This window comes from Sarcophilus harrisii, chromosome X, assembly GCF_902635505.1.
Source record: "Sarcophilus harrisii chromosome X, mSarHar1.11, whole genome shotgun sequence".
Classification (NCBI taxonomy): domain Eukaryota; kingdom Metazoa; phylum Chordata; class Mammalia; order Dasyuromorphia; family Dasyuridae; genus Sarcophilus; species Sarcophilus harrisii.
In genome coordinates this window covers 60174543-60201529 of record NC_045432.1, presented here as the reverse complement: position 1 = coordinate 60201529, position 26987 = coordinate 60174543, and the positions used below count along the sequence as shown (strand labels likewise).

Below are 26987 nucleotides of genomic sequence, written 5' to 3'. Positions count from 1 at the left end.
TGACTTTGAGGGTAACTACCAAGCTCACTCTGTCCCTTGTATACTGCTACTCATCACCTCTCAAGAGCATATCAAAGCTTTCTGGGCTGCTGCTAACTCTTCCTTTTAAGCATCCATGATCGCATCTGCATGGGCACTTCCCCTAGAGATAATGACCTGTATATTCCCTACTTCAGGTCATCTTCTACCTGAAGAAATCCAGATCAGGGAGCCTTCCAAACTTGCAGGTCTTCCTTAGCTTCCTACAACACAGTCAATTGTCTTGGGAAAAGACAATGGAGAATGTAGAGGGCAACATGTAACGAGAGTTGCTGGGACACAAATCTGGTAAAACATTTTAATTCAAAGAAGATTAAAACATTATTTTCTGGATGTGGAGGACAGCCATGATTTCTGGAACAATATGCCTCAACCAAGAACCCAATTCCACTAATAGCTTAGAAGATCTCTCTTCCCTTTGCTTTGCATTTTTCCTTCTGAAAAAAATGTAGCTTTTTCAAAAAGATAGGCTAAGAAATGGAGGTGAGATATGAAGAAATGGGATGATAACCTGAGGGGATGGAAGAGTTCTGTTGTTGTTGTTTTAAGGATGCAGGAAATCTGGGCGTGTTTGAAGACAATAGGGAAAGAACCAGTCCATAAGGAAAAGTTGAAAATTCAAGAGGGGGGGGAGATTATGGATGTAATCTACTGGGACAGGAGGAAATGAAATCACAAATAGAGGGGTTAGCTTTGAAAATGAGAAGATCCACCTTTGCTGCATGCCAGAGGAAAGGAGAGCAAGGGAGGTCATATCAAGGAATTTTTAGAAGAGATAACTTATGTAGGAGAAGAGAGAGATCACGTTAAATATCCTCAGTTTTGTCAGTAAATTGGTTAAGGTCCCTGGCTGAGAAGGGTGAGATGACATAAGAAAAGATTTGGAACAGCTTCCATGCAAGTGAAACAGAGAATCAATTAAAGAGGAATAAAAAGACTTCCCTACTTCAGTCTGGTTAGAGAGGGGGTAGATCCCAATTTCCAATTTAAGATGTGAAACTTTTATTAATATTAGTGAGATCTAATAAATAATCTTCCCCATATGGAACTGAGGAGTAGTAAAGGAATAGGCCATGTCATTCAAGAGCTGAAGAACTAGGAAGTCAGGGAGTCTGAAAGAGCATCTAAGTTCAACGTTCTTAACTTTGTCTTTAGTGTCATGGAAAGTTTTAGCAGTCTGGTGAGACACATGGCCTTCTGGCAGCTAGGTGGCACTTCACTGAATAGAGCATTGGGCGTGGGGTCAAGAAGACTCATCTTTCTGAGTTCAAAAGGGTCTTCAGTTACTTACTAGATGTGTGATCCTGAGCAAGTCACTTAACTTTTTGCCTCAATTTCTTCATTTATAAAATGAACTGGAGAGGGAAATGGCAAACTTCTCCGGTATCTTTACCAAGAAAAATACCAATGGAGTCACAAAGAGTGGGACATAACTGAAAATGACTGAACAATAATGGACCTCTTCTCAGAATCATGTTTTTAAATAATAAAAGGAAATGCTAAATTTCTTGGGTTAGTGAAAATAAGAGCATATTATTTTCCTTTCCAAGATCAAGGAACCCCTTAAATTTATCGGAGTCCGTAGACTCCAGATGATTGAGAATCCCTGCGCTAAGTGGTTATCGAAATCCCATAGACAAAAGAGTTGAGAAAAAGAGGAAGATAGCCAGTAAGGAGGGGGAATGATCTGAGTGAGGGGGGGGGGGGGGGGGGGGGGGGGGGGGGGGGGGGGGGGGGGGGGGGGGGGGGGGGGAGGTCAGTATACTACACTTACCTTAGTATACAATACTTACCACACTTTGAAGTGGTTGAAAAATTAGATTCATTATACTGTGAAAGGTAAAATTGCTGAGTAAACAAGGTAAAGTAAGAACATTTGGAAAGGCTGCAGTGGGAAGCAAGAATCCTGACTTTTCCTCCACAAGCATTGCATCAAAGAATATTAAAGTAATGGGAATGAAAGCCGGAGACTCAGTTTTGGGAGGGGAAGCCTCACAGGCTCTATGAAGTCTACTAGGGAGGAGTATGAAGGAAAGAGGTCCTGAATGAAGAGAAGTTTTCACTACGGGATGGGAAATGCAGAGGGCACAGGGGAAGGGGGGTGGTAAGCATAGTTGCAGTAGGACATGGGTGGTATGTGAGGATGACAGGAGAACAGGGGAAAAGGAGCTTTCTTCTAAATGGGTCATAATTGATATGTACGATGAAAGGGAGAGAAATAAAAGATTCAGGAGTCCTAGTGGGTGGCAAATTAACAGAGAAGTTTATAGTCTCTGACAACTGTGTGGAGAGAGCTAAAGCGAGGTAGTCTACTCCTTCACCTGGATGGAGGGAGGCCAGGTGTTGGGGAGGATGGGGTGGCAGGCAGACAAATGTCTATAGAAAATGTACAATATAAGAAATTGGAATAGTGAATAGATCCTAATCCAAGAGGGCAAATGTGATCCCATAGATGTCACTTGATGGGAGGAAGCCTATGACGCTGGACTATACCTCTGAAAGGGTATGCCTCATAGAAAAGTGACGGTACAGGCATGGGGCGAGGAAGGGCAGAGTAGAGTTTGTATTGTATATGGAGAAGATAAACTTATGTGAGGAAATCCATGAACCAGAGTTGGGGAACACGATGGGAAAACAGTTGGGTGATATTCAGTAGACAGTGATAAACAGAAGAAAATTGTCATCAAAGTTTAGTACGGGCCATCTGGACAGAAAAAGGAAATAGATCAGAAGCCTGGCAGAGACTCATGATATAGTGGGGATGAGAGACTTCAATTATCCAGACATATGCTAGTACTCTCTGGCAAAAGCAGAACATCTAATAATTTGGTAACTAGCTTAAATGATAATTTCATCCTTCAAAAAGTAGGTAAACAAACGAAAATAATTAGTCTAGATTTGACTCTCACCAACTAAGTGCAAGGTGCAATATTAAGTGCTTCACAATATTGTTTCATTTGATCTTCACAACAAACCTGGGAAGTAGGTACTACTATTATCCCAATTTTGCAGTTGAAGAAACTGAGGCAAACAGAAGTGAAGGGACTTGTCCAGGATCACATAGCTAGTAAGTGTCTAAGGCTGGATTTGCACTCAGGTCTTTCTAATTCCAGGCGTAGCAGTCTATCCATTTCACTATCTAGTATCCCTCTTTAACCTCTAATGGATCCCTTCCCTACCTCACTATCAGTTGAGAACATTGGCTCATATTTCACTGAAAAAAACTGATACCATTCTTCAATAACTCCCTCTTCTTTCCCCTCACCTTCTATCATAAAGAAGCCTTTCTGGACTAACTCATCCTTTACTCTATCTCATATGAAGAGGTGACTCTTTGCATTGTCAAGGCTATCCTATTTATGTGTATAAAAGATCCCATTCAATACTGTCTCCTCCAGAAGATTGTTCCCGCTGCCATCTCTACTATCTAACTCATCTGCAATCTCTCCCTGTTCTTTGCCTGTCTATCTATTGCCTATAATCCCACCCATCTCTCCAAAATTCTCAAAAAATCCTCATTTGGATAATCCAGGCCAGTTCCAATGGTCTTGTGATGGAGAGAGCCATCTGCACCCAGAGAGAAGACTGTGGGGACCGACTGTAGATCACCACCCAGTATTTTCACTTTTTTATTGTTGTTTGCTTGCATATTATTTTATTTCTTTCTAATTTTTTCCTTTTTGATCTGATTTTTCTTGTGCAGCAAGATAATTGTGGAAATATGTATAAAAGAATTGTATATGTTTAACATACATTGGATTACTTTCCAGCTAGGGAAGTGAGTAGGGGGGAAGAAGGGAAAAAATTGGGAACACAAGGTTTTGCAAGGGTGAATGTCGAAAATTATCTATGCACTTGTAAATAAAAAGCTATAATAAAAAAAAGAAAATTATCTATGCATATATTTTGAAAATAAAAAGCTTTAATAGAAAAGAAAAGAAGTTTCCTTAGTACACTAATAAATTTCTTTTACTTTCAAAAAAATCTTCATTTGTTCTCTCAATTCCTAGTAACCATATTCTATACCTCTCCTTTTCATGACTAAACTCTTTAAGATATTTATCTATAACTGATGCCTCCACTTTCTTTCCTCTCACCGCTTGCTTAACTCTGCAGTTTGGCTTCTGATCATGTGCAACTGCTCTCCCAAAAGTTAGCAATGATCTAACCTCTTCATTGCCATGTCTAATAGCTTTTTCTCAATCCTCATCTATCTTCACTTCTCTGTAGCATTTTATACTCCTTGGCTCTTTGATATTCTCTTTCCTCTAGGTTTTCAGGATACTATACTGTACAGGTTCTCCTACTACTACTATGAATGCTCCTTCTCAGTAGTTTTTGTTTCTTCTTCTAGGCCGTGTCCACCCACCATGGGTGTCCCCCAAAGCTCTCTAACTGGATACTCTTCTTTTCTCCTTCTATGCTATTAAATTTGATGATCTCCTCAGCTCCCATAGATCCAATTATCATCTCTAAAGAGAACATTCTCAGATCTTCTCATCCAGCTCAAATCTGTCTCTTCACCAACACTTTCATTTCTTGCTGCCGATTGGACACATGTCCAAAGTGAACTCATTAACTTTCCCCAAATCTCTCTCTTCCTTTTTCTTTTTCTGTCAAGGACACCACCATCCTCTCAGTCATTCAAGCTCGCAACTTCCTCTCTCTCATCTTCCTTACCCAACCAACAATCAAGTTCTATGTACTCTAATTAGTAACATTATTCACATAAACCTACTTGTCTTTTCTTTATCCACTATATATAGTGGATAATACCACTATCCTGATGCCTGTCCTGATCGTCATGCCTGGACTATTCCAGTAACTAGATGATTGATCTCTCCACCCCAAATCTTTTCCCACCCCAGACCATCCTGTACTCAACTGCCAAAGAGGTCTTCTGAAAATACAGATCTGACAATGCCATTTCTTAGTCAATGAACTCTAGTTTCTCCTTATTACTTCCAAGATCAAATATAAGATTCTCTGTTTGGCTTGTAACACCCTTCAAATCTAGCGTCTTCTTACCTCTCCAATCTCCTTGACATCTTTTTCCCTTCTATGTATTCTGTGATCCAATGATAGCAACCTCCTTGCTGTTCCTCGCATATGACCCTCTGTCTCCCCTCTCCATGTATTTTCACTGTCTGTGCCCCATGCCTGGAATTTCCCTCCTATTTATCTTAATTTTGTTGTTTCCTACAGATCTCTGCTAAAACCCTAGCTTCCATAAAAAAGCTTTCCTGATTCCCTTTAATGCAAATACTCGTCCTTATTTGATTATCTCCAAGTTATCACAAACATATCTTGTTTGTACAAAGTTGTCTCATTACACCATGAGCTCCTTGAGAGCAGGGTTTAGTAGGGGGAAGGGAATCTTCATTTGAATCTCTAACACTTAGCACATAGTAGGTGTTTAAAAAAATTACTGTTTATTTGACTTAACTTGGTGGATTCCTCCTTAATGGATCTTTAATCAAAAGTTTTGGAATCTGACTCCAGCTACTTTTCTAGGCTTATTAAATGTTATTTGCTTTGATGCTCTCTATGAACTAGGCAAACTGCCTAGTTAACATTGTAAACATCTCCCATCTCTGTGGTTCTTCAGAGAATGCATTTCCTCCTGACTTCCACCTCTTAGAATTCTTTCTTCTTGCAAAGCACAACTCAAGAGTTCTATACCTCAGGAAGCAAATTCTGATTCTCTTCCATCTCACCTCAGTTTCTAGTGCCCTCCCCCCAGAAATTAATTTGTCCACATTTTGTATCTTAATATCTATTTTCATGCTATTTGCAGTCTGTCCTCTCCAGTGGAATGTGGCCTCATAAAGAGAAAGAATTGATTCATTTCTGTCTCTGTATTTGTAGCACAATGCCAGGCACGTGTTTGGTCCAGAAATGCTTAATACACACACACACACACACACACACACACACACACACACACACAAATAATCTTTTGTTGCATATGCTAAAAAAGGAATCCTGACTTAACATGAGCTTCCCCGTGGCTTGAATTCCCTTTTACCTCTAGAATTCTGTGAAATAATGATAAATCCACATCTAAAACACTTTAAATACAAGAAGGATTTAAACAAATATTTTACATTTTAAATAAGTATTTAAACACTTTAAGAACTCAATTCATAAACGTCCTTAGGTTTCAAAGAAGAGGCTATTGACTCAGACACAATATAACATAAGGGGATCTATTACTAGGGTTAGAGACAGTCATGTGGGATCTCATGTCTAGTCTCAATAATGCCCTTCTTATCCTTTGATTCATCCGAAGCCTTAGTAGAGGTGGCAGCCTCTCTCACCTCCACCTTCTATAATCCTCTGCTTTGATTTCACAGGGATTCCCAAGCTGATTTATGAGGCCACTCTTGAAATCAATTGCTGTAGCAGCAGCTTTAGACAGGCCATGTCTAAGTTCCTTCAAAAAAGCTCCCATACATCTTATCCTTGTATAACCTATCTAGGACCGGAGATAGCAACTATACCCCAGACCAATAAGATTGGGGGCTACTCCCCTTCTCAGCCATGGCACTATGAAAAATGACCAGTCAACAATACTATATGTGAATCTGAATGGCAAAAATGCCCTGAGACTTAGTATAACAGACAGAAATATAGTTCTTACTTTTAAGTGATTTTTAAGTAACTAACAACATAAACCAGCTGGTTTTTACTTACCAATATACTCAGTAAATCAACTGCTTCTAAAATGATTTCTTGGTGATCAGGAATGATCACTCCCAGATCCTCAAGTTCTTGATTTGTTATGTGAAGCAACTGTTCTCCATTGACATTTTCACCCTCAAAATTATCAATGTATTGTTGGACACAGTCGTCAAGACCTGAGAAAAAAAGGAAAAGCCAGAGAAGGAAATCAAAGAAAATAAGGATTATACCTCTTAGGAAAAAACATCCATTTATTTGAACAAGCAGGAAAACAGTTCATGCTACTAATACAAAGCAGCCCTTTTTAGTACTGATGTGGCATTTCCCCTTTATTCTAAGGCCCACCTCGAATTCAACACCCTTTCCTCCTTAGTTCAAAAAGACCAAAGATAGGAAGAAGGCAAAAACTGATTTCTGGATGCCCCCACCAATGACTGAGAAATTACACAGAGATGATAAAGCAATAAGTTTGATGTTTAAAATTAATTGTGCATGTGTAGGTTGGGCATCAGACAAATGTTTAAAAGTATAAAACATAATGACAAGAAAAAAATCTGCCTTCAGCATACATATACCATAGCTAAACTACATCAACCAAGCTAATAGACATCGTTCACCAGATGTGAAAGATGCCAGGACAGTAGGCCCGGGTAGTCACTTTTGTTCTAATTGTAATGGTTTATTTTACTTGAGGATAGAATATAACAATCACAGAGAAATAAATGTACTAAGTAATCACTGTAATGTAAGGGATAAGGATCTAGATACAAGCAAACAACTCAATCGTTGCTCTCAAGAAATTTCAATAGGGATGAAGAAACCCAGAGAGGAAAACCAGAAAGGAGAAAGTACCCAAGATGTGTGGAGAGGATGAGGAAATGCTGTGGAGGCTTGGATCTGGGATAGATGCAGCAACAACGTCTCATCTATTAGAGCCAATAGGTGGTTCAAGTTTATGATGGAGTCCAAGTTTCAGATGAGGATGATGGCCAGAGGAGATGCATGCTCTGGAGGTCAGTCAAAGCCAGGGAGTTTTTGAAGCCACACTTGGGAAAGCAACTCACGAATGACAAGAATTTTGATCAGTTTCCTTTTGGGTTTCTGATTCACAGGAAAGGGATTCCTTTCCATTCCCTAGCTCACTCTCCAGATAAACAGCAACAACATTCAGACTGAAGCAAAGCTGAAGAAGTATCCTCCCTCTCAATTTGCAGTTTTTCTGGTTCATTATTTCCTTTTGATAGGGGAAGATAAGTAAGAATTCTGGTTTAAAAGAGCTTGTTCCAGACTACTCGGAGCAACAAAAGCAGACAAGCCACGGGGAACAATGTCAACAGGATATTTAGACACCTTCTTTGCTTGCTTATGTCAACGAAAATGCAAATACAAATTTGCCAGCATAATCTGCCTGGATAATTTATATATTTCATGACCATAACTAGGCATCATTCCACTTTCTGCCCACGATAGTTTTTATACACTTCAGACTTTGCTCAGAGACTTCCCTGGAAATGCTGATGCCTTATCTAAATCCATTTTAACCTCCCTCGACTCTTCATATATGTTTAGAGAATGAGTCATAAAAACAAAGATACACAAAGTAATTTATTGAAGCTAAATGTCTTGAACATTTCCCACACCCCAGGTTCCAACATTCTGTTTTAAAAACTGCAGCAGGTACTGACACTAGAATATGATACATCACCACCCAAACAGCAGGAGCAGGCTAAGGAATTGGGTTGTGTAGAAATTTAATAAAAGCATTCAAGGACTGCATAGCACTGAATGCCTTCACTACAGAGGTACCAAATATCATTTATTTTTATCCTTTAACTTTAGGAGCTTTTTCTTGGAAAGGAGGAAAAAAAAGGTGAAGAAAAAGAAGAGGAACAGGAGGAAGGAGAAATAAGGAAGCAATCTTCCGTCCAAGAAAAAAAGGTTCAAATGTGACAAAACCTGTGAACTCGCCAACCAATACCCAACAGGTACCCAAAAGCAACAAAATCCTATGATATTACACTTCTCACCATTGTCCTTAGATGCTATTTTTTAAGGGTTAAATGGTTGATATATTTTTTTTCTTATAGCTTTTTATTTACAAATTATATGCATGGGTAATTTTTCAGCATTGACAATTGCCAAACCTTTTGTTCCAATTTTTCCCCTCCTTCCCCCCCACCCCCTCCCCCAGATGGCAGGATGACCAATACATATTAAATATGTTAAAGTATATGTTAAATACAATATATGTATACATGTCCAAACAGCTATTTTGCTGTACAAGAATCGGACTCTGAAATAGTGTACAATTAGCCTGTGAAGGAAATCAAAAATGCAGGCGGACAAAAATTAGAGGGATTGGGATTTCTATGTAGTGGTTCATAGTCATCTCCCAGAGTTCTTTCCCTGGGTGTAGCTGGTTCAATTCATTACTGCTCTATTGGAAGTGATTTGGTTCTAGATGCTACTTTTGAACTGTGAATGCTCTTATATTGAGCAAGCTGCACTGAAAAAGGTATTCCTGGCTAGAAGTCTGAAAGCACTGTTAATCAGACCTGGTCATTTCTTTAAGGCAGCATATGAAAGCTGGGCAGACTAAATGGGGGTGATGAATCAAGTCCATTGCAAATATCCCCAGAGATATTCAGCAGGGCTAAGAATTGATTAGAATTCAGTAGTCCATTAATCAGCATGTTCTTATAAAATTAGAACATCAATTAAAGGCAGAAAACTCATTCTCATGATCTGGCACACAAACTTCCAGCTTTTTCTGCCATCTGTATTTTGATAGATTTTCTAGCAGAAAGAGTTGTGATGCTCAAATGACTGCCATATTGCAGTGTGATTGAACACAGAGTCATTGACCTGAACATATTAACTTTATTATTAATGTCTGCAGTTTTCCAGCTGATTTCTATAGCATATGAATAGACACAGATGTTGTCACTCTACTGCCTATCACTTGTTCCATCCAAATTACCCCTATATAGGTTGCTGCAAGTTGTGGGAGCAGCATTTGTGAGACACTGAAGCAAACATGATCATCTCATTTTCAGGATATTCTTCAAATCTGTGGAACAACAGCTTGGATATTTAGTCAGTATATCCTCAATTAATATGTGTGAATTTGAAAGCAACACAATAGAGTTGGCTATATTCTTTAAGAATAAATATAAAACAGATTTCTTTTAGGAAATCTGCCATGCTAAATGAGTTAGGATAGATGATTGTAATGGAATTTTGTTGTTCCATAAGAAATGAAGAACAGGCTGATTTCAGAAAGGCCTGGAGACACTTATATGAACTGATGCTGAGTGAAGTGAGCAGAACCGAGAGATCATTGTACACGGCAATAACAAAATCATGTGATGATCAATTCTGATGGATGTGGCTCTTTTCAACAATGAGGTGATTCAGGCCAATTCCAATAGACTTATAATGGAGAGAGCCATCTGCATCCAGAGAGAGGATTATGGGGACTTAATGAGGATCAAAGCATAGCATTTTCACATTGTTGTTGTTGTTGTTTGTTTGCTTGTTTTTTCTTTCTTTCTCATACTTTCCCCCTTTTGACCTGATTTTTCTTACACAGCATGACATATATGGAAACATTTAGAATTCCATGTATTTAGCCTATATTGGATAGCTTGCTGTTAGGGGGAGGGGGTTGATAGAGGGAGAAAATTTCGGAATACAAGATTTTACAAAGGTGAATGTTGAAAACTTTCTTTTCATGTATTTAGAAAAATAAAAAGATTTTTTTATTTTATTTATATTAAAGTTTTAAAAACAAGAAATCTGTCATGTTGGCAGCAATGCCCTAAACAGTGGAAATGACAAATTAAGTCTCCAAAGAATCCTACTATCTAGCAATCCATTTAATGTGCATGGCTCCTGAAACTATGCAACTGAGAGTATACCTGGAAACAGCTGACTAAAGTGTGTGAATAGTCACTTAGATAAACCATCTCTTTGTGAAGAAGTCACTAGGACATGGAAAAGAGTGTGAATGGCTTGGACTTCTGTTTCTTCCTCTGTAAAACTCTAAGGTCCTTTGCATTCTTAGTCTTAAGATCCAGAAAGTGCCAGATTTGGTGTCAATAGAACTAGGTTCAAATCTCCCCTCCATGTCTGCTACCTGTATGGCTATGGGCAATAAGGCTTGCCCTACAGAATACACAAGAATGGGAAGAGATTGTGTATGCCACTTTGCTGTATCCCTGTCAGCACTTAGTATAATGATATGTATATAGTAGATGCTGAATTAGGAAATTAATTTTTTTCTCTGTTACAAGGAATGGCTCACTAGGAGGGGTGGGGAGAGGAGAGCAATTTTCAGAAAACAAAATAAGGTAAAAATAAATCCTCTTTAAAAATTTAAGAGGATAAGCCAACAATTCAAAGCATTTCAAATTTGCTGAACTCAAAATGTCAGATAATATTTAAACAATCAAGTGGGAAGTTAGGTTTATCTGTCTGCATCCTACATATACTATGTATGTGTGTAAATATGTATGTCTAGATCCAAAACCAAAAGAGAAAATTCAAAAGCTAAAAAAGAAAACCCCCAAATTAATTCTAAACACTCTTCATCAGTTGAATTTCAACAAATGACTGTTAGCATTTGAACTGAGAGTATGCTTCAGAGTATCTCAGAAAAAAAATCAAATATATGGAAGCTCCTCATAGAAGAAAACGGCAAAATTCCAATCTGAAGATATTCAAGAACTTGTAAATTTTCATATGAAGCAACCAACAAGCTTTGACTTAGATTGGCTATTGAAAAACAAAGTCAAAATGATAATAAATAAATCCAAAGCATTTTAATTTGAGAATAATTGTAATCAGACTATGGAAATGAACTAATCAGAGGGAAAACATGTCAGGACTTATGTCAGTATTTGGTACTAGGATGTAAGTATTTTCTATCCAAAGGATAAGATACTGTTTGGGTGTGACTAAATTAAAGAGAAAGAAAATGTCAAGATTCCCTTTTAAAAGATTACATTAGAACCTAGAACACAAAATAACACATAATCCATGCTTCTTCTATATTTGCCATTGGAACATGTTATTTTTCTATAGCAGCAGGTATGCCTAATTCTGTATTAAGTTAATATTAAAATCAATTTGCCTTCTGAATATACATCAATTGACAGGGACCCTAACCTAGTTTGCTTTAAAAAGTTTTCATGGATAATCCATAAAGCTGTCTACAAAGAGATAACTGAGAGTTGACTTATGTATAATATTAAATGTCACTGGTTAAAAACTGAAGATAAGATCTTGTGTTAATTCAAGTCCAACTTCTATAACTCTGTTAAATGCCATAGCAGAGGAAAGATTTTCACCAAAAATGGGTTGTGAGACAAGGGATGAGTTTACAAATGATGACTATGAACTCTAGCTGACATTACATAAAAACCACCTGAAAAGACATTAGGAGACAGCATCACCTCCCTCACCACTGTTCCCCAAATGCCCACCTGGTGGGGAAATGGGGACATCTGCTTGCTACCTATTTGTCTTCAGCATAGCATATAATATGAATAGATTGATTCAACATCTTCCTCAAGGTCCAGCTCCATTTTTTAAAGTTTATCTTATTTTTAGGTGCAAAAAGGGTGGCCCTGTCAAAAAACCAGGAAACATGTTAGTAGTTCTTCCAGGCCCATCTGGCTATGCTTTTCAGTGTTTCTCCATAGTCTGATAAAAGGAAAAAATTAGTTGACTTAGCTATTTCCTTACAAAGATTTGCCTGGAAGAGTAGCTTGCCGTACACCAATATGTGGTTGTTACTTTGAGAGCACAGAAGCTCCAGCATCAGTGAGTCAGACTTGGGTCAGTTTGTTGGAATTTTCCATTCTTCCAGGTATAGGCTCTAAGTAAGACTGGCAGAAATATAACTTTATCCTGTCTGGCAAAAAAAAATGGTTCAAAAACAGAAAATGTATATATCAGGATAAACGTGGATGCTAGCCAAAGGATTTAAAAACAAACAAACAAAAATAATGTTTGAAATACAAATCCCCAAAGAATCTCTACCCTCAGCTAACAAAGACATGGTTTCTTAAAGCCAAATTCCAATATGTATTTCATGAGATCTCTGAAAATCTGGACACATTCATCCACAGAATTGAGACAAATAAAGATCTGCAAAAGGTTATCACCTAGAGATACAGCCATTTAGCAGTGAGCCAACCAGGTTGGTCATTTCTCACACAAAACTTAAAAAGTGGCCACTGCACAGTTTGCCTCCCATTCAATGCTGGGAGGGATGGGAGTATAATGTTTGTAAAGTAGAGCTTTGTAGGAGAGTAAGATTTAGAACCTGAAGGAACCTTAGAGATCATATAAGTCGATCCTTTCCTCTTACAAAAGAAGACCCTGAGGCTTATTAAACATTGAGTGACTTGCTGCAGGTCACACAGGACCAGAATTTAAATCCTCATCTCCTTAGGGATTTTTGCCACCACACCAGATATGGATCAATGGTAAGGACTTCCAGGACAATGGGTTCCTTTTCAGCACCTTTCACCCCCTTGTAAGTTTCAGGTCATACTAGGGAAAAAGGGGTCCTGGGAGAGCCCCATCAATCTGATTTATTTCTCTGAGGCTCTTCTATAACAGCATCTAAAGGAAAATTACACCCAAAACTGCACTGATTAGTGTAATCGATAGAGTTTTCAACATATAATAATTTGGGTAGGAATCCTAGTTCTTACTAGCCTTATGACCTAGTGATCTTGGGCAAGTAATTTTAACTTCTCTGAACCTCAATATCTGCAAAATAAGGATTCTATATGCAGTACTTCATCGTGTATCTGGAACTCAAATGGCATGCAAAGTATTCTCTCTCTCTCCTTTCTTTCTGCCTCTGTCTCTTTCTCCCTTCCCCCTTCTTTCTCTTCTCTTCTCTTTTTTCTTTTCTTTTCTTTCTCTCTCTCTCTGTCTGTCTCTCTCTGTCTGTCTGTCTGTCTCTCTCTCTCTCTGCCTCTCTTTCCCCCTTCTCTCTGAATATATGTGTATGTGTCTGGGTGTATTTTACAGACCCACATAAATATGGGCAAAACTGTGAAATAAAAGATAGGCTTCAGACTTTTCCCACTTCCCTTTCTGCAACCCTTTCTGTCTTCTGAGGTCTATCATGCCCAGCTTTTTTGCTGTCCTCTGGCTGGCCAGAACTCTATCTATCCTGTCTCTTTTCCCTTCAGAATCCCAAATTACCATGCTAGCCTCATCCAAACCTCCATCAAAACTTCCACTTCTCTAATAGAGAATTCCATCTAGGTAACAGGAAGAAAAGCCTGTCTTAAACCAATTCCCACTGAATTGAGAGTGATGAGTAAGGCTCACTGTACCTATCCTCTGTATTATTTGCATCTCTGCCACAGTTAAGGGTGAAGCAGGATAAATCAAAGGAATGGGTATTAATTGGCAGAACATCAAGTAGTGAAGAAATATTTTGAGGCAGAGGACCCTTTCATGGGCCCCATCAAGCCTATCACCAAGGTACTCTCTTTGCTTTATCTCTCTCAGTCCTGCTCAAACCTCTAGAAATTATAAAGGCTCTCTACAGTTAGGCTGGGAGGTGAGTGCCACAGCAGTAAGGGAAAAAACACAAAAAGGATATGGTGAATATTTGATCATTTTGCAGACATACTGCCAGTTTCTGACATCTATGTTATCCCTGCCTGTGGTTACTAAAACAAATACTAATTTTATTCCAGTCTCCCAGGCAAAAAGCATACTGCTGAGAGCCTTTCAAACAGCATTTCATGCACTGATTCCTTTGTCAGAAACTAAATTCATTGTAACTGATGAAAGAGTATTTCTTTGCTCTTACTATCTTCTATAGCTCCTGTTCAAAACCAGCTTCTCTAGATCTCTGACTACTTGTCTCAGGCAGTTAGAACACAGTGCTAATGAGGCCAGTCAAGATGTAAGCCTGGTGTAGGTCAGCTGGATATGTGATGTCCCATATCCCCAGACTGACCTGCCTAGACCTAGTCAAATGGCACTGCTTCTGGCCCTAGTAAAGGCAGGTGACTTAGGATTAATCTGCTACTATTACTGGAGAGATAGCTTAAAGCAACAAGTCCTGTTGTGGGAGTGTGGAGGAGAGCAATGGGTAGTACACGAAGGACAGGATAGTAATTGTCTGCATGAGATTGGTCCCACATTTATCATTAGAAACAAATTAATACCCACGAGGTATGAGGCTGTTTCATTTCAAAAATAAGGTTAAATTGCCTCGAAGGAAGTTTAGTACACAGAGTAAATAAAACTCAATATACAAAATACAGCCAGAAAGATTATTTTCTGAACTTTTTTTAAGCACAGAGTTAATAGGTTAATAAAACAGGGAGGGGACTGCCAAAGTTTGACTTTATATCTAAAAGGCATCCAAATTACCTACTTTTTTTGAGGTTTTCCTATTGGATTGAAATTTTGCAAAGACACAGATGCTCCCATTTCAACTCTAGACTTAAGTATTCAGTGTATGTGATTCCCATGGGAACACTGAGAAATGCCACATACAATATGGTTGGTATCTGAGAACCAGCAAGTAGGAGAGCACGGTCAATTGAAGATGATGTATTTTTCTTTCCTGTACAATTTCCATGATTGAATGGATGTCACTTAGTATTTCTCCTTAATAATTCATCTATTCCACTATCTCAGCATAAATAGTTTTGAAAGAAAGCTCTTTCTCCACCCGAAAAGAAATCCTGACCTATTCTCTGCAACCGCAATTATAGTCTTCAAATCAGGGCCACAGAAAAGAAAAATATCTAAAATCATTTGAGAGAAGATGGTCTTTTCTAAGCAAATTGTGTGACAACCATAGTAAATGAGCTGACCAAAGGAAAACTCAAATCTTCTACTTGTCACTTTGGCAGAAGTATTTAAAATCAGGTCTGCTTCAGGGGTGTGCTGCAAAAAAGCTGGAATCAACTTGCCAGAGCTGATTATTAAATTTGAAGTGAAGGCTATAAGCCAGGGCTTGATTTGGTTGTTTTCATTGTCTAGATTTAAGAAAGTAATGGAGAGAATTGGTAATGTAAATTAAACTTCTTTTTTTGATAATGCAACCAGGGTTAAGTGACTGACCCAGAGTCACACAGTAAATACGGATCAAGTGTCTCCTGTCACATTTGAACTCAGATCCTCCTGACTCTAGGGCTGGGGCTCTGTCCACTGTGGCGCCACCTAACTGCCACAAGTAAATTAAACAAGTGTGTTATGGTACATTTCCCCCTCTGGAGAGCCAATGAAAACATTTACTAGCATAAGACTTTGAAGAGAACCCATCCTCAATCATTACCACAGACACACTTAGCTTAATTTTACCTAGCCAGCGGGTCCTCGTGCACTCTTTTCTTCCTAAAAACCTAAATAGCCTACTAAAGATTACAAGGTTAATAAAGGTGCACCCTTGAGCTTCTCAAAAACAAAGTGATAGGCAAAATTAAACAAGCTCTTGTGGCAAGGGTTTCATTCTTTAAGGTATTATCTCAAACTGAGCTTTCCACTGTGGAAAAGACCTGTTTAGGCCTGGGATGTAGAGTAACAACCAACTCATTTCATCATTTAAAAGCTTTAATTTACAAAATGTGCACGTGGTTTTACTTTTAAATGTACATGATAACCCAAAAGGCATTTGTAAATTTGGAGGCAGACAGTATACAGCACTTCTAGAAGATGATATAAATGGGACAGATGGTGAACTCCAACAGGGAAAAGACCATTTTGATTTTGGGTTTTGTATATCCTTTGCCCATGACAGAGTCTGACACCTGACAACAACTTACTTAAACCTTAGCTGAATTGAACTGAATCGATTTGAAGTGAATTGAATTGAATACCCCAAACCATAGATTCAATGGCAATACTATATCGCATAAAGTCAGCAAGTACACTGATCAGAGGACGAAGTTGAGATCAGGTCAAGTCTTCTAGGAATATATGAGGAAGAAGAAAAGGCTTTCAAGAAGGGTGGTAAGCAGGACCAGAGAAGGTTCCAAAAATCATTTCATTTAAGGTAAGTGAATTAACTAAGCAAGTCACTTCAATATATAAGGAAGGCATTGTACTAGATGTCCCCTACATTCTCTGTCAATTTTCATAGTCTACCACAACTATCAACAGTATAGGGTGGCCTTCCAAAGGTGGCAGAAAGGGATCCTGGGTAGTCCCCACACTTAGCATCCTCCTTAATACCTGCCTTTTTTCATGGAGCTCCCACTGAGGTTTTAGATGTCAGTTATTCTAGACAACTGGTGAGCAAGCAGGTAAGAAAGAAAAAGTCAATGGGCTGTGAAATTCATTCTTAATATCCCTGCAGTGGCCTGGCACAGTCCAATCATTGAGATTTCTGAGACTATATCTTCTTTGTTTAATAGAGGAATAAGTTGAAAATGTTACCTAAAAATAGTGTTTCAATTTTTCTAACATAAAGTTTGTACACTGCCTAAGCAGTGGTATTGTTAGTTTTCATAAATAGCTTCCAGTTTTGTAATTACATGTCCATTTATGATTACAACTGCTATTTATTGTTATACTCATTAAATGGGTGTTTAATGGAGAAAATATAGCACAATATTATCATTGAATTGTCTTGCTGTTTTGTTCCATTATATTTATTTAATGTGTATGCAAAAGTGTATGTTGTGCTTACCGAACAGCTAAGATATACATAATGTGAGAATGAGTCTTATGACAGTAGCAGAGTAAAGATATTTGCTTTCTCTGGGGATCTTCTCTAGAAATACAATGTAAGTTTGGAAGATCTTAGAATACAGCTATAGCTATAATAGAAGTCTGGAAAGTATAAATTAAATAAGCAATTTACTAATAGATAGATGGTTTCCAGAAAGAGATATATTTTATGTCCATACAGAGAAATTCTACATATAAAACATAATAAGTTCCTAGGATTAAAACTATCCCCTAGTTGATGATAAGCCAGGATCTCTGGGGAAAATGCATTATTCAGGTTTAGGCTATATAAGGCAACACTTTAGAGAATTAGGTAGTTGTGTTACCAAAAAACCCCAAAACTATTTTGTTCCCTAATAGCATGAAAAAACTCAGATCAATTTCAGAATGTTCCAAACTTGAGATGAGAGAGAAATAAGATTCCCTGAAGAAATTTTATTCAATGAGCTCAAAGATAATTTTTGAAAAGCAAATACGCATAGATTTTGGCATCCTAGCCTACCTTAAAAAGTAAACGTTAAAGATTAGAAGTCTTCAATTAATTGCATACTGTTGTTTATGATAAAAAACAACAAAGATAAGAAAAACATGATTATTGAAAGATGCTGAAAAACATTTAACAAAATTTAGCACTCACTTATGGTAAAAAAAAAAAACTAAACTAAAATCATAGGCATATGATCAAAATTACAATCTGAAACCAAAAATTAGAATTGTTTGCAAAGAATAACACTGGAAGTTTGTTTAGTATAAATAGGAATAAAGCAACAATACTAATTTTCCAGTCGTGTGACATAATTTTAGATATTCTAGCTATAGTAAAAAAAAAAAAAGATTAGCAAACAAAATAAAGGCATAAACTCTAATAAGGAAGAGTCAGAACTATCTGTATTTATTGATTACATGATAAGACACTTAGAAAATCATAGGAAATCAATGAAGAAAATAACAGAGACAATTAATAAGTATGGTGATGTATCAGGATATAAAATAAACCCACAATCATCAGTACTTCTACAGAATATTAAGAAAAACCAGAATGAAATAAAAGAAATTACATTGAAAATAATAACAAATTGCATAAAATATAGGGGAGATACACAATTTATACAAATACATAAACACAATTACAAATAAAAATAAAGAGAAATTTAAATAAAAATGTATTTACTGTTCATGGTTGGGCCATTCCAATATAATAAAAATGAAAACACTACCCACATTAATATAAATATTTGAGTACCATGAGAGACAGGGTGGCATAGTGTGTTTGAGCAAGTCATTAAACTTCTCAGTGCTCTAGGCAACTAAGATTACAATGTAGTAGGTACTGACCTGCATTTGTAGGGATAGTTCTTTGAGAGTTCCCCATACCAATGATATTACAGATCAAATACCTAGTCTACTTACTACTACAGCAATCAGATTGCTGAAGGGATTATTTTTAGAACTGGAAAAATAACAAAAGCATTTGGAAGAACACAAGGCCTAGAATCTCAAGGAAAATAATGAGTAAGAATGTTGTAAGAATGGAATTGGGTATGGTAGAACACACATGCAAACCTTGCTACTGTGGGGAAGAGGGGTAGATTCTGACAGATTGCTTGAATTCAGGAGTTCTGAGCTGGAATAAGGTAAACTGATTGGGTGTTTGCACTAAGTCTGAGACCAATACAGTGAATCTTGGGAGTGGAAGTATGGGCGCAGTATATGATGAAGCTACCTAAAGAGTGGCCCAGGTCAGAAACAGAGCATGTCAGAGCTCCTGCCCCAATCAGCAGTGGGGCTGAGTGATCTGGAGGAACCCACTAAGGAATATGCTCATGGAAACATTAGATGAAAATTTTGTTCAAATACTGAAATTCGTTGGGACATAATCTGAATGCTATTACTGCCTCCCACCTCAATAAACTCTAGGGGCTCCTTATTAGGCAGTTGGGTAGCATTGCATTGGCTAGAACAGTCCTAGAGTGAAGAAGACTCATCTTCCTGGGTTTTAATCTGGCCTTAGACACTTACTAACTGTGTGACCCTGGGTTAGGGCATGTCTGCCTCAGTTTCTTTTTCTGAATATTGGCTGGAGGAAGAAATGACACTCCACTTCCTCTGCCAGGAAAATCCCAAATGGAGTCATGGAGAGCCAGACAAGACTAAAACAAACAAACGAACAAATAAAAATAACTGGCTCCTTCTAACTATTAGGATCCAATTGAAAAAACCTTTGTTTGGCATTTAAATCTCTTCATAAACTGGCCCTTCCTCTTTTTGTAGTCTTATTATACTTTAATTATCTCTGTGCACCTTAGGAGCCAGCCACATTGGCCTGCCATTGAACATAGCTTTTCCCTTTCCTTTACACTGGCTCTCCATCCTCCAATGCTCTCCTTCCTTACTTCTGCCTCTTTGTTTCCTTACCTTCCTTTTAAGACTCAGCTCAAATCCTATCTTGTACAGGGGGGCTTTTCCTGATCCTCCCAGCTAGAAGGCCTTACTTCCCCTCTGCGATTTCTTTCTATACATTTTATGTACCCAACTACTTACATGTTGTCTCCCCCATCAGAATATGTGTCCTTAAGGGAAGAGACTGTTTTTGTTTTTAATTCGTATCTTCAGTATTTAACACAGTAAGCACTTACTGAATGTTTGTTGACTGACTGAATAAAACAGGCCAGTCTTTAGCTTTGAATGGATCAAATCATTCTGGAAAGAAATTTGGAACTGTGCATACCCAGTGAAATCATTACTAGGCATATACCCCAAAAAGACCAAAAGATAGAGAGAAAGGATCCATCTGTACAAAAACACTTATGGCAGTACGTTTTGCTGTAGCAGACTTAGAAACAAAATGTAGCCTATCATTTTGGGAATAAATGAACAAATTATGGAATGTAAAGGTAACAGGTTATTACCGAACCATATAAAATAAAAGGATTTCAGAGAACCTTGGGAAGATTTATATGAACTGATGCAGAGTCAAGGGAGCAAAACAAGGAAAACAAGGATTATTACACTATTAAAAAGAATTTAAACTCTTCTTGAAAGACTTGAACTCTTATCTATGTAATAAACAATTGTGATTCTAGAGAACCAGTGATGAAACATGTAACTAATCTCCTGAAAAAAGTGCAGAATGAGTCAGAATTTTTGGACATGACAAATGTGTGAATTTGTTTTGCTTAAGTCTGTTTATTTGTTATATGAGAGATTTGTTTTAACTTGGAAAGAGGTTTAAGGACAAGGGATTCATTGATAATGATGCCCCAAAATAGAAAAAACAGAAAGAGAGGCGTTCTTTAAAAATGCACAGAAGATAAAAGAATAAAGTTCAGAGAGAGCGAGAGATAGCCAAGACAGATTAGCAGTTTCATATACAATCCGCTTTTGCTGTTCTTTGTGTATGAGGATGTCTGTGTTTGTTGGTGCTTGTCATGGCATGAACAATAAAAGTATACGTATATGTACGTGCGCATATATAATACCCACACACATATATGTAGCTAGCCCATCTATTGGGAGGTTGGAAGAATGTAGAAACAATAACTGTTTTAACATCTGAAAAAATTTAGTCCTCTCTCTTCCTAGAGAAAGAACAGGGAAATAGAGGCCTATCTCTTGGGAGCCTTTATAACATCCATTAAAGATCAGGGGCTAGTAGAGCTTCTTCACACACATCTCACATTTTTTTTTCAACAACAACCAAAAAACCCTCAAGGAACTTAGAAAAACACTATAGGCCTGAGTCTACAAATGTGGAAGATAGTAATTGTTCACAGTATGGGAGTGAATTAGAGTAGTAACTTACGTCAGTCTGCAGGGTGTTATTCAGGGCACTTGAGCAGCACTTTGTGTTTGAAACCAAGCAAGTTTCTGTTGACTACAGCTTGCAGTATGAAAGTGCCACTATAGACATTAGCTCTGTAATTAGCCACTTATACTACTGATTTCTCCCTCTGCCATCTGTCGCTATGGAATATAGGCATTTTGCAACAAAACTGTCAAGGATGTTTGTCGGAAGTGGGTCATGGAGCATTGAGAAGCCCATCAGGATGCTCTTGATACTATCTGACCAATCCACAAAGTAACAAGATAGGAAATGCTCCATTATCCCAGTTGCAAGATATAGTAGGTAAGTTCATCTCAAGCGTTCCATCAATAGAATGTGCAGAAGCACATATGGACTAGACTCCATAAAATTCTCATGATTCATTCATTGTACCTAATAATTTAGATAACTTAAATTCCCTTATGCCTTGTAGAATCTGAAATAGGATTGGGGGTGGGAAGAAAACAACAACCAAAAAACCTTTCCCCCTAAGACATTCCCAATACAGACACTGTAACAAAAGTCTTTGATTTCTGCCTGTGTAGTTTGTCAACAGCTTTATTTTAGTGTCAACTCCAATCTACAGGATTAAGGTAAAATAGCAAATACCACAATCCTATTCTCTCCAACAATTTGCCCTCTCTGATCATGTTAAGGAGCAGATGTGACAGATTGGAGTTCTGCTTTCCTTCATTTTTCCTGGCTATCCCTAATGCTTCCATTATGAAACAGATCAAGGACCATTTTTTGCAGGACTTTTATCTGTGTCCCTAGCAGCCAGTGCTTCCCCTTGAAATCACTACCTCCAATCCACTCTGCATATACTTTGCACATGAAAAATTGAGGGAACTGAGGAGATTCAAGCAGCAAATGGTAGAAAGAATCAAGTGAACCACATGGACTCCAATTTGTGACTCAATTCTGGAGCTAGCTCATTTCCCTTTCTATCCAATTGTGCATGTGAGAAAACTTAATTGTGAGAATCAGGAGTAAACCTGATTGCACCACTGGAATCTAGCTCTGTAGCTGGCAAAATGGACCACCACTTCCTGTGGCTTAGAGACCCTTAACCAAGGATGTAGAAACCCAGTCAGATTCAAAGACCGATGTGTGGAGTTTTTGCACACTTGTACATCTCACGCAACCCATATGTTTTAGCTGAAAACTGGCCCCATACTCATCGATCAGTGATTGTTTCCATTTTCCTTTGATTGTTTACAACCACTTGGGGGAATGGGACACTGATTTTTCTGAATTCCAGGAACTACCTTGTTTGCTCTCCTCCCAATTTAGAAAGTCCCCAATTGGAAATGACATCACCTAAGATTGTATGGTTTCCTTTTAATTAATTGGCTTTATTTGATTAATTGTTTTTGATGAATAAAAATCTGTCTTCCTCTGTATTCAGGGGTCCAGGCAAAAGCTGGAGAGATCTGGCCTCACTTTATTAGGTAACTGGCATGCATTGCTTAATAGACAGAAATGCCTGGAAGCATTTGTTTCCTCAGTTATTTTGTCTTTAGCCTACCATATAAGTACCTAGTTGAACAGTCTCCCCATTAGAATGTAAGCACCTTAAGGGCAAGAATCAATTTGTTTTGTTCCTATGCCAAATGCTTAACATAGCACCTGGAACAACGGAGGTTGACTGCCTAACTAAAGAACTTAGAGAAAGAACTTTATCCTAGCAATCCCTCGGCATAGGCCCCCTGTCTTTCCTACATATGACTATTTATTTCTACAATTAACAAATGGCATTCTGTTCCCATTGCTCCTGTATACAACTCCCTGGGCTTCAGCCAAACTGATCTGCATACTATAACTTGAAAAGACATTGCCCTTTCCCATCTCTTACACTGTGTCACAGACTGAGTCCTCTTTTCCACTTCATAATATACTCCTCTCATGCTTTCCACATAAATAAATATTCTTTCTTTAAGAACAGCTCATTTTTAACCTCCTTTGAGAACTTTTTAGCACTCAATTCCAATGGGATTTCTCCCTGCTCTACAGTATAGTTCTTCATATGTAGTAGGTGCTTAATGTTTGTTGAATTCAATTTGTTGACTTGGATCTACCATTTATTGTATATAGCACTCATTTATCAGATACCTTATATTACTAATCAATAATTAATTCTGTTTTCATCAAGGTTTGTCTTTTCTCCAACACTACATTGTAAAGTTCTTAAGAGCAGGGAGTTCACTTATACTTTCTTTATATTCCCACAGAGTTTTTGGTACAGAGCTGATGCTCAATAAGTATTGATTGAGAGGATGGGAGACTTGAGATTTAAATGGCTGCCACAGACCTGAATAGCTGAAAAATGAAATAGCCATCCCCTGAATAACGAAAGAATAAATCCACACCTTTTCACTGCTTTGTGGCTTTGTAAATATATATATCTTGACAATAGTTTTTTTTTTTCCTGAGCTAAGAAATTTTCTTCTTATCTACTCTAAGGTTTAAGCCTCTTCTATGGTGAATGACTCTTCTGAACTGAGCATTGTTAACCTTTTCAGCTCTATAAGGGGGATGAATCATGCCCTTCCAATCATTTTTGTCAGTAGTGAATGAACAGCTAATATCAAGCCAAACTTTTAAACATTAGAAAATATATAAGAATCTCAAAATAAAAATGGACCAAAGCAATGTCATATATTTTATATATTTCATATTATAATATCCCAGAAAGGTAACCAAATGAGAAACCAGTGAGAAATTAGAAAGAAGCCATCCAATTCAAAAACTAGATTTTTCATTTTGTAAAGCATGTTCCGTCCAGCTGTCCATGACCTTCATCATTAAACTGATGTGCAAAATTTAACCAGAAAATAGGATCACCAACTTCTAGCATAAAGTGACAAGATTGAATATTTCTTCCAGCAACATTAACTGCTCTACAGGAAAATCCCATTACAACTAACTCTAAGGACTGCCAAATTATTTTGTTCTAGTCAAATTTTGTTCTATGATATTTTATTTAAAATTGAAGGAGAAGGGATCCTGAATACTTTGTTATATTGAGTTTTCGCTGTAACAGAACTATCAAAAAAAGACCTAAAGAAATTACATCTCAAAAAAATAATTTGTAAATTGTAGGAAGCTCTAAGGCCTGCTGAGAAATTTGGTACAATTTGTCCTTTCATTAAAAAAAATAAAATAAAATGACTGAATGTGTTTTCTCAAATTGAATTTAAAAGGAGTACATTAAGTGCAGAGCGCAGACCGTTTTTTTCTTCCTCCACTAATTTTGAGAAAGGGTTTTTGATAGAAGCATTAATATATGTGTGTTCTGGCTAAAAAGACCCAGAAAACGATTACTACACAACTCTTTTATTATAATTAGTACTGCAAATTCAACAGAGTTAAACATGAAAATGAGGTGGTGATAGGCTCTAGATCAGAGGGGAAGTTATTCTCTTCCATGAAAATTTTCCTCAAAAAGTAGACAATCTCATTTCAAGAAGTGAAGACCAGCTATAAATGCCACATTCAACAATAAAGAACCTTCATCTAGTTGGTTGTACTAAATATGCCTTGATGCCAGGTACAATCTATGATTGAAAAGCAAAATGCGCTGTTTTTATGACTCATACTGTTCTGTAATAGTTCCCTGGGGCCTGGTTTGGAAGACATTTACTTAATGGTGCAAACAGCATGGCAACTGACAATGGAACAATACAGAAATTCTCTATCAGAAAACCTAGACTGTCTCATAATATGACAAGTAGTAAACAAAAAAGTTGGGATCACGGCTGGGTGATTCAGTGCATTAGCCTTTCACCCTGTGAATTAATGCATCAGTCCAGCTTCGGGGGTATGCAAATTGGGCCATATGCTTAGTGTCTTAACAGTAAAGTATTTGCCTACTAGAAAGAGTGATTTAGAATATTATGGAAATCATTTTAGTTCCAAATGAATGTCTCTAAAAGGTAGAGTAAGAAGCTCTTGCATATGGCACCCTACTTTAAGTTTTTCTTTTTATTTAGGACTTTCTGGTTTTGAGAGTCACTCCCCCAAATATAAATACTTAACTAGTACAAATCCCTTAAGAACACATATACCAGCAAGAAGATATAGCTATCTTTACCTTCATTTTCCTATTCATATAGTGACTGATATGGGAAAAAGACATAATTCAACATCTCTTCTCTACCACTTCCTTTCATCGCCCATTGAAGACTCCCTTAGTTACTTCTCTTCAACTTTCACAATTCTGAGATCATTTCTTGCATCTCTTGCACTCTTAACAATCTCTTCCTCACATATCTTCTTGAACCCACTTCTTCCTTCTCCCTTCTTTTCCAATGGTCATCAGTCACATCAGGAAAACTCCGTCTTCTTTTCTCTCTTCCCTCCATTTGCTGTCCTAAAATAAACTAACCATAGTTGCAAAGCAGGAATAGTGCTAGCCACAGACCTCCATCACATAAATCAATCAACAAGCATTTATTAGGTGCTAGGCCCTGAGGAAGCAAAGATCAAAACTTGTTCAAGGTCACACAGCTCGTCAGTGATAGAGCTAGAACTAGACTCAGGTCTTCTGATTCCCTCTTCAGTCATCTTTTTTACTATACCAAATGATATATAAGCAAGAACAAGGACTAACAGCCTCAAAAACCTTCCAAAGTATCCCAAAACATTCTTCAAAATTTCTGCAAAAATCTCCATCTCCCTCATCTTCCTCTAATTAGACTTACTTTTCGTTGAGGGCAATTACAAATATTCTCCATCGTTTTAGGGTTTTGTTTTGGGTTTTGTCTGTACTTATGATTTCTTTGGTGTAGGGAAATCCTACTGTCAACACAGACAAGCAATTTTTCTGCAATTTAGAGTCTTCCAGAATAGTCTGGAGGCAATCAGATATTGAGTAGATTTTCAGCAGCCACAAAATCATTATGTGTCAGGGCCAGGAACCGAACCTGGCTGTCTATACATTGCCGTTAGCTCTCTATCCATTATACCACCTCTTAATAATTTTTGTTTTAATTCCTAATATTGTAACAATATCATCTTCTATGACATGTCACTGTATATATACAATATTATAGCTATGATCTGAGCTAAATACTGCAAGTACATTTAGGAACCTATTCATCATGTATAACAATGTTTCTATCGAAAAGCATGTCCAAAGTTCCAAATAACTAACTCAATAAACAACCTTTTGGAATGCAACCCACTTATTAATTCAGGACTTTCTATAAATGAAAATAATAGGAAATAATTCTAATTTGGTTCTTGCAATCAGTAAATGCCCTACATTATTTGTTAGCATTAACAGTTTTGAATTTGCAAAACTCCAAAAAATTCCAATGCCCTCTTCCTTTTTCATTCTTCATTTTATGAGAAAAAAAATTAGAGAGGAAAATGCTTCTGCTTCTTCATAAAAGTCTTGCTCTAAGAAAGGAAACATGATGAACGGATTTAGAGTTTACACTACAAAAAAGAAGAATGATATTTTCCCCCATTTAGCAGATGTTTGGGTCTATTTGGCTATATCTGTTGTGTAGGCAAAATATCTGGGGGATTGACTGACATTTTCAGTTTTCATCTGGATGCTCTAGCATCATTTAGCTACTGCCTTGGTGGTAACCTTGAATTTAATAAGGAATGATGCTGTAAAGCAGAGTCTTTCAATGCGTTATTCAATGTGTTTATGCTTTGTTCATATTACATCTCTGAAAAGGCAAGATAAATGATAATGTTTATGCAG

The 26987-nt window shown here is 37.4% G+C and overlaps 1 protein-coding gene across 1 annotated transcript in view; it reads right to left on the bottom strand.

The window, feature by feature from the left end:
* Positions 1 to 7854, bottom strand: part of LOC116420362 (connector enhancer of kinase suppressor of ras 2-like) — a 96666-nt gene extending 88812 nt beyond the window's left edge. Inside the window, exons 1-2 of the mRNA XM_031945070.1 lie at positions 7788 to 7854; positions 6736 to 6899 (exon numbers count right to left, since the gene is read on the bottom strand). Coding sequence (XP_031800930.1) covers positions 6736 to 6899; positions 7788 to 7854 — 231 coding nt within the window. The remainder of the gene's footprint in view (positions 1 to 6735; positions 6900 to 7787) is intronic.
* Positions 7855 to 26987: the final 19133 nt, after the last annotated feature.